Source organism: Phodopus roborovskii, unplaced genomic scaffold (genome assembly GCF_943737965.1).
Source record: "Phodopus roborovskii unplaced genomic scaffold, PHOROB, whole genome shotgun sequence".
Lineage (NCBI taxonomy): Eukaryota > Metazoa > Chordata > Mammalia > Rodentia > Cricetidae > Phodopus > Phodopus roborovskii.
In genome coordinates this window covers 9,293,477-9,309,440 of record NW_026126563.1, presented here as the reverse complement: position 1 = coordinate 9,309,440, position 15,964 = coordinate 9,293,477, and the positions used below count along the sequence as shown (strand labels likewise).

Below are 15,964 nucleotides of genomic sequence, written 5' to 3'. Positions count from 1 at the left end.
ACCATACTACAGGGCAGGAAATATGCATTTAGCCCCACACGCTATATTATTCCTCTTTCTGCCACTGGCTTAAAGGTCTAATTTTTTCATAAATGAAACATATTGACATCAAGAGACAGACCAGTATGAGCTGCCCAGGAATGGAAGCAAAGCCCCAGAGAAGGAAGCAAGCAGAAGAACAGAAACCACAGAGCTAGTCAGTGAGAACTATCATGATGGCCGTAAGGGACTGCCAGAGGGTTGGTTTCTTTTTTCTTATCTGCATGTATGTCTGTGTGTCATGTGTGCCCAATGCCTTCAGACGCAAGAAATCGTCAGATCCAGATCCAATGATTTTGAGCCACCATATGGGTGCTGAGAATCAAACCCAGGTCCTCTGCAAGAACAACAACTTCTCTAAACTTCGGAGCCATCTCTCCATCCCCTCCCCGATTTTTGAGATTCTTAACTGCCAGGTACACAGTAAATAACAGGTAACACAAACCACTTTTTCATATGAAAACTGTACTTAGGCCAAAAAATTTAAATGCATGGCCAAAAACTGTTATTTTATCAAGCAGGATATTATTATCTCCTCTAAGAACAGAGCGGTCATTGACTCCTTGCGAGAGGGATGTCTACTGGGCTCTAGTCACAGCTCCATCATGTCTACTTTCCTTGTGAGTTCAGCTTCAATAGCATCCTAGAGAAAGGAAACGAGCCATAAATGAAGACATGACCGAGATGTCACCAACTTCTACTGACATCTAAATAAGAGAAGTAGAAAAGGAAAACATTAAGACAAGTCTTATTTATTTTTTGTGGTACTAGGGACCAAGTTGAGGAACTTACATAGCTGGTCAAGCCCTCTACTACTGAGCTTCATTGTGTATACGTGTTGTGTGCATGTGCGTGCACTTAAGTGTCTGAGGAACTTAGGTATACTAGTCAGGCTACCTTGCCAGCCCTTGTGCGTGCGTGTGTTAGTGTGTATAGTTTTGTTTGTGTGTAGTTTTTAGAAAATCTTGCTATGGAGCTTTAGCTAGTGTCAAACTTGAAGTAACCCTTGTGCCTTAGCCTTCTGAGTACTGAAGTTTTTAAAAACACTATTAAGAATGTCAGTCAAATGTGCCGTTAGTATTCACTTGCTTTATATCACCCCCCCCCCCCCAGTTCTGGGCCTCCTCAATGACTAATAAACACGGAAGGGAAGACGCCTTTGGAAAGGGGTGGCGGCACATGGTAGGCCTTAGGTCTGCACACACAACCTTGCTTTTTTCTTGTTGTTTTCTCCCTTCATCTTTATCGCTTCTCACCTGGCTCCAGTCTGCCTCATACGCTGACCACAGAACTCTCTTCCCAAAGCACTGGCCTAGTCAAAACAAGGAGCTCAGCAATTGTCACCGGACTTGTTTGACAAATAAAGCTTGCCTAGAGATCAGAGGGCAGAGCTAGCCACTAGTAGGCCACAAAAGCTGAGCGGTGCTGGCTCACACCCTTAGTCTCAGCACCGGGAGGTGGAGACAGGAAGTAAGAAGTGAAGCAGAGACAGGATCTGAGCTTTTCAGACTAAGGAACCAGAGAGGAAGGGAGCAACTGGCAGCTGCTCCCCGGTCTCTGATCTTCCAGGGGTCTCCTAATATCTGACTCCTGGTTTTTATTGTCAAGATTAATTAGATTAACACTTCGGGTCTCTGGCAGCTTCTAAGATCAACCCTGTATGTGAGGCATTTTACAGTTTCTAGCACAAACCCTGTCTTGGGCTGTGTACTCCCGAGCAGCTGGACCTCACTGCTCGACAAGCTTAGATCTTATTATCTCAAGTCAGTAACTGCTAATTAAAAAGGGGAAATGAAGGAAGAAAAATGGGAACTACTTACTAATTCTCTCTTTGCCTCTTCAATTTTCACTTGAGCAAGAGATGGATTCTTAAAAAGAAAAACAAAACAAGGAAGTGTCATGGTTAAATGACAGTTTCACAGAGGCTCTGTCTGAACGCTGTTGGAAATGTTCTGGGAAACCCTGAACCTTCAGGAGGAAGAGGTCACTGTGGGTGAGGCTTTGAGGGTATAACCTTGTTTGAACTTGGGGTTCTATTGTGATGAAACACCAGGACCAAAAAGCATCTTGGGGAGGGAAGAGCTTCTGTGGCTTATACTTTCATATTGCTGTCCATCACTGAAGGAAGTCAGGACAGGAGCTCAAACAGGGCAGGATCCCAGAGTCCGGAGCTGATGCTGGCTTGTTTCCCATGACTTGCTCAGCCTGCCTTCTTTTTTCTTTCTTCTTTTCTTTCTTTGGTTTTTTGAGACAGGGTTTCTCCAAGTAACAGTCCTGGGTGTCCTGAAACTTGGCCTTGAATTCACAGAGATTTCCTCCTGCCCCTCTCTCCCGAGTGCTTCGAGTAAAGGTATGTCACCTCTACCCAGCTCAGCCTGCTTTTTTTTTTTTTGGTTTTTCGAGACAGGGTTTCTCTGTATTGTTTTGGAGCCTGTCCTGGAAATCACTCTATAGACCAGGCTGGTCTCAAACTCACAGAGATCCGCCTGCCTCTGCCCCCCGGGTGCTGGGACTAAAGGCGTGCGCCACCAATGCTCTGCTTCAGCCTGAATTCTTTGTTTTTTTTTTTTCTCTTTACCTTAATTTTCCATTTTTAATGTATAGAAAATTATTTCCAGACAGAAGTTTATAACATCTCACAGAAAACAATATAGTCCCATGCTTCTGTCCCAGATTTTAAGTGAAATTTAGGTCCTGTATATATATCCATTTATTTTACACCCTGACAGCCATCTCCCTCCCCTGCTCTCTCCTCACATCCCCTCTGTCCCTCCCCCATCCATTCTTCTTCTATTTCTGTTCAGGAAGGGGCAGGCCTCAACTGAGGTTTCCTCCTTCCAGATAACTCTAGCTTGAGAAGCTGACATAAAACTATCCAGTACAAGCCTGGTCCCTGGTCTCTGGACTGCTGTACTGACCTGTCCCACCTGCCTTTCCCCCCACTACGGCTGACGCTATGAAAATGTGAGCAGACTGATCTTTGCTCTGAGGTAAGACAGTGGTACACAGTCGCATTGGCCATAGCGATACAAACTAATACAGGAAGCAGTTCACACGGAGCAATGCTATTTCACAATACAAAGCCTTCAAAGGGCAAGGGAAACCAGAGAGAGCACCCAGCCCACACACCACACTGAAATTTACCAGCAACAATTTGGGGAGGGGTGTTAAAACAGGATCTTGGTGGGAAAGATGGTTCACTAAGCAATGGCAGTTTCTACCAACCCTGGTGACTTGAGTGGATGGAACCCTTCGTTTAGGAGAGCCAAGTCTGGCCTCAAGGTGCACTGCGGCACCTGCACCCTAAATAAACAAACAAATAAATGTAACGAGGCAGAGCCCAAACTGGCCTTCAATTCAAGATCCTCAACCTCCCAAGTGCTGTGATTACGGATGTGGACCAGCACGCCAAGCCTACCACTGTCTTTATTTTTCTGTTATTCTGATACAAAACTTCACTCTGTAGCCTAAGCTGTTAGAACTCACAGTGATCCTTTTGCCTCAGCCTCCCAAGTGTTCAGATTACAACTCTCAGTTCTGCCGTTGATTTTAACGAAAAATCAAACTTACTATGCTCTGACCACTCAGTGTCTTTAGAGGAAGGTTAGAGAACTCGTAAAAACAGTTTACCGGCATTAAATCTAGATAGGACTCCAATTTCTTCTTCAGGGGTATAGTCTGCTGTTTCAGTTCTGTGAGTTTCTGGAAATGAACAGAGAGTTATACAGCAACAGAAATATCCACAAAACAAATAAACAGTACTCATTTCTAAAATAAAATGCAATAAAGCATTACTATTTAGTATTTATTCTTTCATGGCTTCCTGAAGGTTGTCAAGCAATCTACACTGTCCAATCCACAGTAACATTAAATAAGGAATCAAAGAACTTAATAGATCACCTCATTTCTAATAGAAACAATACTTTTCCAAAATGTTTAAAAATAAATTATATTCCTACTTATAAGGATACGCTGGCCTGACCCTGTCACCTGGCAGGATGCACTCAGGCAGAGCCCTGGTCAGCCCAGGGTTCCATGAGTACTAGTCTGCAGGCAGGTGTGAAGGACCCCTTTAAATGTCAGACCCTGCCCAATTACGCTCTCTTTTGCTTTCTCTTTTGCTCTCTCCGGCTTTCGGTTGGTCACCAGCTACCCCCCTCTTCTCCTCTCCCCCCCTCTCCTCTTCTGTTCCCGGTGCCTCTATGCCTCTTCCCTTCCCCCTCACTCCCCTTCCTAAATAAACTCCTCATTCAAGCTCCATCTGCCTGGCGTGTTATTCCCTCGCTGCCTCAGTCACCTTCACCTGCTATGCAACCTGCTATGCTCTCCCACGTGGTCCCTTACCTTGGGACCCCACGACTCAGGACTACCTCCCCCCTTTTCCAGCTTTTATTCTTCTAAGTGTAATGAAAGAAGAATACTACTACTTACTTAGTATAAGACTACACAGGCTAGCACTATGATTCAGGGGTAAAGACACTAACAGCCAAGCCTGGTGAACTAAGGTTTTTCAATTTTTGTTTTAATTGTCTTTTAATTTTGCACCTTTTTTTTTAAACGTGTCCTTTAAAGTCAGAATAAGGCACTGAATCCCCTAGAACTGGAGTCACTGATGGTTTTGAGCCACCCGGTGGGTGCTGGGAGACACCCTGGGTCCTCAGCAAGAGCACAAGTGTCTTAACCACTGAGCCACCCCTCCAGCCCATTTTGTTCTTCACATTTCTTTTATGTGTATGAGTGTTATGCCTGCATGCATGACTGCATACATATGTGTGCCTGGTGCAGACAGAAGAGGGTGTTAGGTCCCTGCAATTGGAGCAACAGACAGCCATGAGCCACCACGTGGGTGCTGGAACTGAATCTGAGCCCTCTGCAGAGCAGCCAGTGCTTTTAAGCGCTGAGCATCTCTCCAGCCCCTGAAGAACGAAGATGGATCCCCAGGACAAAGCTCCTCCAGGCTGCTTGCACTATGTGGAGGCTGGAGGTTGATGCTGGCTGTCTTCCTCGGTCACTACATCCGTTTTTTGAGACAGTGTCCTTCACTAAATGTGGAGCTCGCTGACAGGCTGGGCTACCGGCTCAAGAGTGCCCAAGCTCATTATGTTACCTGTGAACCCTTACCTACGCTCACAAGCGGTGAAGTATCAGGGTTTCAAGGCCTGACTTGAATCTGAAACTGCTGTTCAGTAGTTATGTAAACCTAGGCAAGTTACAGATCTTCTCTAGTTCCCTCATCTACAAAAAGGGACTGCCCGTCATTATCCTCTCGTGCAGCCATACCCAGACTTTACATGGGTGCTGAGGATCCAAACTCGGGCAAGCACTTTCCCAGTGACTGAGCCCTCTCCCTCACCCTAGGACCTGAATTTTCTACTATGTACCTGAGAATACAGTAGAGGGCCCTCACCAGATGTGGCCCTTGGATCTTACACTGTTTAGCCTTCAGAATCACGAACAAAATAAACTTATGTCTTGACTGTTCATAAGTGATCCAGTCTGTGGCAAAGGACAGACTAAGACAGGACGCTTACCTCTGAAAGTGCCACTAGCGACCGATGGGACAGAGACGCGTCCATGCCTCTAGCAGAAAGCTGCTCCTACAATATGAGGAAAGAGTTTAGTTGAAAAATCAGTTTGAAAGTAACCATCGGGCTGGAGAGATGGCTTAGAGGTTAAGAGCACTGGCTGCTCTTCCAGAGGTCCCGAGTTTAATTCCCAGCAACCATATGGTGGCTCAGAGCCATCTGTAATGAGACCTGGTGCCCTCTTCTGGTGAGCAGGCAAACATGCAGGCAGAGCACTGTTTACATAATAAACAAATCTTAAAAAATAAAAAAAAGTAACCATCAGGAAAATGTTTTCAACATGCAATAGAGAATGCCTGAGATCACAAATTAGAAAGCACACATGCCACGCGTCTAAGCTAGTTTATGATACTTGTGAACCCTTTCTACACTCAGATGTGGGGAGGGGACAGGTGCTGAGTGTAAGGGTTCGAATGCCGCTCTCGGCAGTTCCATAAGCGTGGGCAGGTTACAGCCCTTCCCTGTAGTTCCATCATGGCAGAAAGGGCTGACCCTGCTTGCTGCTGCGAAGACAAGCCAGCTACAAACAGCTCTTATACATACCTCTGCAGCTTGGATCCCAAACCGGAACTCAGCAGCCTTTGCTTTCAGGAAGTCCATGTTCTGGAGGCGACTGTCAACTTTGGCCCTTTCCTCAGACTGATGCAGCTCTGCCTTCTTGAGATCTCTTCCAAAAGTAAAATTAAAGCTTTTTTTTTTTTTTTTCCTTCTCAGTAAAGGATGTTTAGAAAACAAGAAAACCAACTCCCTCTTGAGGGATTTAGCTCCGGCTTAGCCAGTATAGATACCTACTTGCTACCCATTCCACCACAAGTTTTACATCCCAGACCACAGTGCATGCTTAGGACATTTGCCCCTCCATGGTGCCAATGTGGGGTTTTTCTCAAGGAACGTAAAAACATTAACATTAATCTGTAACAATTATTCATGGACAAACTAATCAACAAAATGGTTCAATACCTAAACCAACTTGAAATACAGGATCCCAAAGACCTCTCCCTCTACTGTATGTGACACGACACAGTGCCTAACACATACACTTTATTTGCTGAATTCATCTGTATGTCACCGAATTACTCTGCCTTTACATAAATGTTAACCACTGGCTCTAAGCTCTGGGGCAATCAGAATCTAAAGGCTCACGGCATCAAAGAGGGATGGTAGAGCGACAGGAGCAGAGCATGCCAAAATATGTGACTTTAAATTATGTGGTAGGCTGAGAGTTTAGACATTTGAAAATTATAAAACTACACATATTAAATAAAGCAAAAATAAATACACTGTATAAAGTAAAATACAAAAATATGCACCTAAGCCCCTCCTGAGTCGCTCAGGCAGCCTTGGACTTACGGACTGCCTCAGCCTTCCCATAGCTGGGATTACAGTCCTGTGCTGTCATGCCCAACTTGACAATGTCCTACTAAAGCTTTTATAATTCAAAATGTCAACATTTCAACTCACTCTCGTAGACATTTTTCTAACACTAATGTTGCAGTCAGATTTTTTTCAAGTTTTTCCAATTCGAGCTTGATTTCTTCATTCTTGGATTTGGTACGAAAAAGGTCAGAAGTCAAATCATTCACTGCAGGAATAAAGCTGAAAGAGGAACTTGGTCACACAGGATAAACGCTGTCTAAGCGGGTCTTCCTCTAGAGTTTATGTAACCACTGCTCCATTCAGTAATACAACCGGCACACGCTGTTCCCATTGCCTAAAATGCCCTCAGCAGGTAAAAGTGCCGCTTTCCCACACAACATAGGCGGGCTGAGTGTGCTGCTGCACACCTTTCGTTCCCAGGACAGAGCGGAAAAGGCAGGCAGATCTCTGAGAGTTCAAGGACACCCTCGTCTACAGAGTGAGCAGTGAATTCCAGGCTAACCAAGGATACATAAAAAGACTCTGTTTTAACAAAATAAAAACAAAACAACAACAAAACACCTCTTGGGTAAGATTTACCCATCCTGAATTCACTACCTTTTGTCTATGCTTGCCAGGGATAGCATCTTTAGTCTCAGAATGCCGCTGCTACATGATGGAAGAATGTTCTCCACTGTCCTCCTCTCTCATTTGACTAAGAGACTGTTTTTGCAGGTCACGTCTTTCTCCCTATTCACCTCTGCTTTCCTAGTGTTACATCTATACAACTGTACTTGGTATCAGAAGAACTGATTTGATCCACACTGCGGCTGCCACCTGGTCTACATGTTGTTACACTTACAAGCCTACTCTTCAAGCATGATATAAATCCCACACCTTTACACTGGCAGTTATGTACAGCACACTTATATGTACTTTTCTGACCATGTTAAGTTGTAGGAGTAGTCCCAGCTAACAAATGACCACCAATAGTAGTCAAATGACCTTGGGGCTTAGAATCCCAGCTCTTCAGCTTCCTCTGAGGATTGGTGGAAGAATTATATCATTATATAGGTGAAATGTATATCTCAAACAATGAGGGTCCTTAGCAAGGTGGTGATGGCGCACACCTTTAGTCCCAGCACTCAGGAGGCAGAGGCAGGCGGATCTCGTGAGTTCAAGGCTAGCTCGGCCTACAGGGTGAGTTCCAGGACAGCCAGGGCTACATAGTAAAACCCTGTCTAAAAAAAAAAAAAAAAAAAAAAAAAAAAAACGAAGGGTCCTTAACTTATTATTCAATGTTGTATAACCAAAATTTGTCATGCTCAACCGGATCATTTAACCCACTACTTTACTGTTCCTCTATCTGTTTGGAGGTAGGAGGGGTCTCACATAGCACATGCTGGCCTCAGACTCCCTTAGCAGCTGAGGATGACCTTCTGATCTTCCTGCCTCCACCTCCTGGGCGCTGGACTTATTAAAAGTGTGTGCACACAAATCCAGCCTCCAGCTGCTCTAAGTTGCTTTTCAGTGCTGTGATAAACACCAAGGCCAAAAGCACCATAGGGAAGGGCTTATTTTAGCTTACACTTACAGTACAGCACTTAGAGAAGTCTCAGGGCACGAGCAAGCAAAAGCAATGGAGGGCACTGCTTACTGTCCCATCGCTCTGGCTTCTGCTCATCGAGCCTTCTTACACAGCAGTGCCACTCACCCATGCACTGTTGAGCTAACTAGAACTCAGCACACACACGTACACAGACACAAACCAACAGCAACAAACCCACCCAGACCAACCAACCCACCCACCAAACAAACAGAACAACCACCTCAGAACTTTTGCATCCATTGCTAATTTTCTATGCAGAATTACTGTGAGAACTAAAAAAACAAAAAACAAAACAAAACAAAAAATCTTAGGTCAGGACCTTATTGTAGCATATGCTCTTATGGGGACACAGACCAAAGTCAATACAAGAATTACCTTGCTAGTGAAGTGTCCTTTGTTTCCAGGGCAATTGCACTGTCAACCAGTGCATTCAGAAACCTGGAACCAGTGTTAGACAGATTGGCAGGGGAAAAATTCACACTCTCCATGAGAAAGTCTTGAAGATGTTTGGCTGAAATGATAGAAGAGTGTAATGGTTGTCGCAGACCTTTAGCCCTTTTCGTTTTTAAACTTTTATTAATAATGTTTTCTGTTGTTAAGATTTATTTGAGCCAGGCACGGTGGTGAAAGCCTTTAATTCCAACACTCAAGAGGCAAGGGCACCCAGAATCAACCAAAATCACAACAGGGCACCTCTGATTTCCAGGCTAACCTGATCAATATGGAGAGTGCTAAGAGAGTCCAGGCTACACCAAAACAACAACAACAAAACCCTACCTCAAAAAAATATTATTTTATTTGTAATGATGTGTCTGTGTATTGTGCCCACGGAGGCCAGACACATTGGATTGTGAAGCGCCCAATGGGGTGTTGGGAACCAACTTGTTCATCCCCAGGCCCACATGGTGGAACACAGAACTGACCCCACGAGCTTCCACATGCTCCCTCTGACTTTCACATGCTCGTGTACCTACTCCTCAAAAGCAGTAAATAGAATTAAAATACAAAACAAAACAGTGTCTCACTGTATAAACCTGTAATTCACTACATAGACCTTGATGGCCTTGAACTCAGAGATCTGCCTACTCCTATCTCCTGAATGCTAGGACTAAAGATGCACACCACTATATCCACAAGTGTAATGTAGCTGAATGCTAGTGGCCCATGCTGTTGATCCCAGCACTCGGAGGCAGAGGCTGATGGATCTCTCTGAGTTGGAAGCCTACAAAGAACAAGTTCCATGACAGCCAAGACTTGTTACACAGAGAAACCCTATCTCAAATAAATAAATACATACATCTAAAAGTATACTTTAAAAACCCCCAAAATCCAATTTCAAAAGATCATATTATGAGAATCCAATTAAAAGGAGTAAACATGGGAGTCTTTTTTGTGGTGATGGGATTGCTCTGTTCCGCATTGTGGAAGTATTCCACACCATTCACATTTTGTGCTAATTTTAAAAGACTATTAGAAAAAGTATGTATGCATTAGAATCAATATAATTGCACTATATTCACAATATCATATAGGGTCTGGAGAGATACTCAGTTTTTTGTCGTTTGTTTTGAGAAAGGGTCTCTCTGTGTAGCTCTGGTTGTCCTGGAACTCTCTACCTAGGCTAGGATTGCTCAACTAGAGCAGCTGCCCTTGCAGAGGACCTGGGCCAGTTCCCAGGACACACATGGTGGCTCACAATCACACTTAACTCCAGTTCCCGGGGACCCAACACCCTCTTCAGAACTCTACAAACACCAGACACACACATACACCCATGCAGACAAAACATTCACACACATAAAATAAATCTGAAACAAATTCCTTCAAACATGTATACAATGCCCCCGACTTGGTTAAACGCATGGCAAACAGACCTCACTTCCTCTGTTTGGTGTCACCCTCAAGGTGTTTTTTTTTATTATTTTGTGTTAGCAGAATGAGCATGGTTTATTAAGAAAAAGTAAGAAAGAACTCTGGAGTGGGAGGAATATCCCAGACTTTTCTCATCCCTTAGGCTTTGCACCCTGCTCTTACTCTTCCTTTTTTGCATACTCCATGTGTGACCAACAAAAGAGGAAAAAACAAACGTGTTTGAGAGTCTTGCTATGTGATCCAAGCTGACACTGCAGTCATGACAACCCTCCTGCTTCTGCCTTCTGAATGCTGGGATTACAGCAGGAAATTTGAAAGCTGTCCCCTGACACGCAGCCCACGGTGATCTGTCAGTCCAAGTCTCATATTTCATGGCATCTTTCTCGTTAGGCTACTAAGCTTTTTTGTTTGTTTGTTCGTTTGTTTTGTTTCTGACAGGATCTCTCTATGCAGCCCAGGTTGACCTTGAACTCACAGATAGCCTCCTGCCTCTGACTCTATATAAAGTGCTGGGATTAAAGGCATTCTTCCACCAACTCTCACCCCAGAAAATTTAATCCTCTTTCAGCATTCACTGTTTTAACTAGCAGAGCACCAATAAAGCATTCTATGGTGAAATTTCTAATTTGGAAGTTATTATAGTAGGGCAGGGGTTAATTGTCTAAAATAATAATGACGATGATAATCAATACAAGTCGTCTACCTTAATCTCAGGTACCGAAGTGTTGCAAGAATTAGTTACCTTACTGCCTCTTTCAAACCTGTAGACTTAACTCACCTTCTGATTCATATTCATTTGCTTTCTGTTTTAAGTCCTCTATAACCAGGCTGATGTCCCTGTCCCGGACCCTGTTGCGTTCTGAGAGGTGATATAAAATTTCTGTCGTCCGCGGGTTCGCCTCATATTGTGGAATGGGACGGTCTCCAAATACTTTTTTCAACCACGCAGCAACCTAACCATTAAAAAGGTCAGCCTTGTTATAATGGCACAACAGAATCTGACAAAGAAGTCCTCCGCGGCAAGCTAAACGTTTGCTGTGACTATTCTGGGGTCCAGACTTCACAGTCTGACTTGTCAACAAGTGCGGAGGCACGAGGAAAAGTCGAAATTAGCAAAGAACATCGTGCGTACGCTGCAAACCAAACGCATCACGGGGGAAACCACCACCCCCACCACCCACAATTGCCTCGCGGGGAACGAGCGAATCTGAAAGCACGACAGATGGATGATGATCCGTGCACGGTCTGAAAAGCCAGCGGCCCCGACACACCCGCACCCTGCGCAGTGCCAGGCGGCTGCCGGGGCCAACCGCGGCTCAGTGTTTACATCCTAGACGGAAGCGGCACAGCTCGGGCTGCAGGACCGGTGGGTTTGCCCTCGGCATCCCAGGTCAGCCTGAAGCGAGCGGCTCGATCGCCGGGGAAGCCAGGGCACGGCCTCCCCGGGGGCCTCCGGGCCCACAAGGGGTCGCGATGGCACCGTGGGGTGGGACAGAAGCAGCAGTGGCGGCGAGCGCGGAGCCCGGCCGGGGAGCACGGCCCCAGGAGGGTTAGGCGGGTTCCCGACCCGGCTCCGGACGTCACCTGCAACTCTCTCTCCTCCGGCGCCGCCATGGCCGCCGCTCCCGCCACCTCACTCTCAAAACCTCGCGGGGAACGCCCCGGGCCCCACCCCCTCGCCGTTGGGTCCGCCCCTCGGGCCTGGGGAATTCTGGGAATTGTGGTTTTTACCGATTTACCCTGAGACTAGGCTTCAGCAGAAAATACCTGTAACTTCCAGGTTTTAGTCAGAAGACAGTGCTGCTTCTGCACTGATTGCATAAATATAATTACTTATTTTGGGACACAGTGGCGCATGCCTGTGACCCAGCACTAAGAAGGCCGAGGCAGAACGATTGTCAATAGATCCAGGCCAGTCTCCATTACATAGTGATAGTGTAAGTTCCATGTCAGCCTGAGCTATGGCATAAGACTGTCTCAAACAAACAAACAAACAAACAAACAAACAAACATACATACATACCCAAAAGACTCTCAAGGGTTGAGGTCCATGACGGGGAGATGGTAGAGTGCTTGCCTGAAATGCAGGAAGGCCTGGGTCGGGTCCCCAGCAGATCTTGTGCTGTACGTGGTACTATACACTTGCAATTCCAGCACTTGGGAGGGGAAGAAGGTTGATCAGAAATTTGAAGCCGTCTTCAACTACATAGCAAGTTCAAGGCCAGTCCCCCGGTTATATGAAACCTGTCTGAGGGTTTTTTGTTTTCCTGAGAACAGACACCTGGACCATTGCAACTATCATAAAGAAAACATTTAATTGGGGCTAACTTACAGTTTCAGAGGTTCAGTTCATTATCATCATGATGGGGAGCATGGTGGTATACAGGCGATGTGACTCTGGAGCCAAGGGTGCTACATCTTGAAGGCAAGAGGAAGTCAACAGGCAATCACACTGAGGGAAGCTTGAGCTAAAGAGACCTCAAAGCCCACTTTGTGACACACTTCTCTCAACAAGGCCACACCTCCTAACAGTGCCATCCCCTTTGGGGACCATTTTCTTTCAAATCACCACAAAACCCTACCTCAAAACACCAAAACAAAATTAACTTTTTATTGTACTCTGGCATAGGATCCACAACATTTTTGTTTGTTTGTTTTTCTGAGACAGGGTTTCTCTGTGTTGCTTTGGAGCCTCTCCTGGAACTTGCTCTGTAGACCAGGCTGACCTCAAACTCACAGAGACCTGCCTGCCTCTGCTTTCCGAGTGCTGGGACTAAAGGTGAGCGCCACCAGCGCCCCTCTAGGATCTGCAGCAATCTTAACATTAGTTTCTGCTATCAAGAACCTAAATGTCCTTAAGATTTATTTATTTAAGGTTTTATTACATTTCAAGATGTGTTTGGTTGGGGGAGGTGGTCGTGGGGGTCAAAGTACAACTTTCAGGAATAAATAGATTCTTGTGGAATAATCTTTCTGTACACTGTGAAGATGTGTGCATTTGTTGTTAATAAAAAGCTGATTGACCTATGGATAGGCAGAATTGGAGGAGCAGAGAAAATGCTGGAGATGAAGGGTGAAGTTGGAAGACTCTCTAGCCAGATTCAGAAGCCGCAGCATGAAAAGTGCAAAAATAAGGTGAATGGGCCTCCCGACAGCACGCGGATTAATAGAAATGGTTTCATTTAAGTTGTAAGAGCCGGCTGGAGACAAGCCTAAGCTATGGGCTGAGCATTTATACTTAATAAGAAGCCCCCATGGGGGCTGGAGAGCTGGCTCAGTGGTTAAGAGCACTAGTTGCTCTTCCAGAGGTCCTGAGTTCAATTCTCATCAACCGCATGGTAGCTCACAACCATCTGTAATGAGATTTAGTGCCCTCTTCTGAACTGCAAGCATACATGCAGACAGAACACTGAATGAATACATAATAAATAAAACTTTAAAAAAAGTCTCTGTGTGGTTATTTGGGGGTGACTGCTGGAACACAGAGAAACTCTGCCTATAGATTCTCTTCCTCCAACATGTGGGGTCCTGGGATCAAACTTGGGATCAAGGCCTGAAAGCAAGCACCTTTATTTACTGGGCTATTCCACAGCCCCTTTTATTTATTTCTATTTGATTTGGGGCTTTCTCATGTAGCTCAAGCTGGCCTCCAAGTTGCCACGTATCAGAGAGTGACTTTGAACTCCTGATATCTCTCCTATGTACATTCCTTCTGTACTTCACTCTGCAGTCAAGGGTGACCTTCTACTTCTGGTCCTTCATTTCCAGCTCCCAAGTGTGGGGATCACAAGTGTTTGCACCACAAGTGGCTGCTGTGTAGGACTTTTTCCAAGACTGCTGGTGCTGGAGTAAGGTAGTCTGGATTGGATGGCTGCTTTTTGATTGGCATTCTGTTTGTTCAAAGCAGCCCGTATACAACCTGAAATAGACCAACAGTTAGGGACTTAGGGAGTTAGCTGGCGGTTAGGGAGTCAGTTGATCTGTTTTCCACCATCATTGTTTATTTAGAGGAAAATGTACAGTCAGAAGGGATGCTCATAATAAGAACTTTTAAAATGTCTCATTAGCCAGATGTGGTGGCTCATACCTGTAATCCCAGTGTTCAGAAGGCTGGAGCTGGACAGTTGCCATGAGTTTCAGGCTACAGGGTAAGACCTCATCTCAAATAAATAAATACCACTAATAGTGATTTTAATTCTTATTGCGTTTATTTGGGGTGAGAGAGAGAGAGAGAGAGAGAGAGAGAGAGAGAGAGAGAGAGAGAGAGAGAGAGAGAGAATAAATGATATCCAGTTTATTCCTTAAGAATCCCCAGGGTAACAAAAGTTAGTTGGTAAAAGAAAACTTGAGACTTGTCTGAATCTAGAATCATGCTTTCTGATTTTGGACCATTCTCAGTAGAAGTTTTGAAGCTATCCAACTTAGATAGGGTTCTTCTCACTCCCCTCCCCCAACTGGCATTGAACCCAAAGCCTTTTACACCCCAAGCAAGTACTCTAACATCTGTTCTTAGTCCCTTTACTGGTTGATTGATTGACAAGGTCTTCCTGTACCCTGGGTGGCCCTGAATTTGTTAATCTTCATCCTTTAACTTCCCCAACGGGGATTATAGGACTGAGTCATTAGGTCCAGCTTTCCTGAGATGCTCTCAGATTGGACCTTAAAGAATTGCAATTCTTTCATTTGTGCTATCAAGTCCCCTATAAGACGTGGGTAGGTATTTGGACTGGAGAAATGGAGCAAAGGTTAAGATCAGTAGCCTCTCTTCTAGTTGACCCAGGTTTGATCCCCAGCACCCGTATATGGTTGTAACTGTAGTTCCAAGACATCTAACTGCCTCTTTTGGCCTCTGAGGTCACCAGGCACCCATGGTGTACAGACGTGCGTGCAAATACAACATTCATACATACTATAAACTTATACTTTCTAATTAAAAATATTTGGATTTTTATTATAAACCCAAATCAGGGGTCAGCATGACGGCCCAGAGGATGAAAGTGCTTGCACTGCCAGCGTGACCTGAGTTTGAGTCTGAGGGTCCACAGCGGGTGGAAGGAGAGGGTTTCACAAGCACGCCCTGGCACACGAACACACACAGCACACACTAAACAATAAGCACTTAAAGTAACTTAAGATTATTCCCAAGTCTGGGGCGAAGCCGGGACCCGAGGACCAATCCTGGGCGGGAGCGCTGTGACTGCACTGCGGTGCAAGCCCGCGGGCCGCGGCAACCCCGCTCCGCGTCCTCGTCCTCGCGGTCCGCCCCAGCTGGGTGACACCCGCCTCCCCCCTCACGCGGTCGCCCGAGGCAAGCACAATTCACCAAGACCCAAAACAGAAAAAAAGCATGACGAATGCCAGGGAGGAGGCCGGAAACCATTGATCCGTTCGTCTTTAGTTCCAAATGCTACACTATTTTTAAAAAGGAAAGAAAGGAAGAAAAAAAAAAAAAAAAAAAAAAAAGGATTTGCGTCCGGAGGTGAAGGAGGGGGAGGGGCGGTAC

At 45.3% G+C, this 15,964-nt stretch overlaps 1 protein-coding gene across 1 annotated transcript; it reads right to left on the bottom strand.

Annotated features, from left to right (window-relative positions):
• Nucleotides 1-484: 484 nt before the first annotated feature.
• On the bottom strand, nt 485-12,133 carry Haus1 (HAUS augmin like complex subunit 1). The gene is made up of 9 exons (XM_051202081.1): nt 12,046-12,133; nt 11,240-11,414; nt 8,965-9,100; nt 7,086-7,220; nt 6,168-6,291; nt 5,571-5,636; nt 3,670-3,741; nt 1,860-1,907; nt 485-682 (listed from the first exon to the last, which is right to left on the bottom strand). Exons 1-9 carry the CDS (start codon nt 12,073-12,075, stop codon nt 632-634), a joined length of 837 nt encoding a protein of 278 aa, XP_051058038.1. The 5' UTR covers nt 12,076-12,133; the 3' UTR covers nt 485-631.
• Between the last annotated feature and the right edge of the window lie 3,831 nt (nt 12,134-15,964).

Coding starts and splice junctions, on each gene's coding strand:
- Haus1 (XM_051202081.1), bottom strand. CDS start 12,075: ATGGCGGCGCCGGAGGAGAGAGAGTTGCAG. Junction 11,415..12,045: donor CGGAGGAGAGAGAGTTGCAG/GTGACGTCCGGA, acceptor TTTAATGGTTAG/GTTGCTGCGTGGTTGAAAAA. Junction 6,292..7,085: donor TTAGAAAAATGTCTACGAGA/GTGAGTTGAAAT, acceptor TACTTTTGGAAG/AGATCTCAAGAAGGCAGAGC.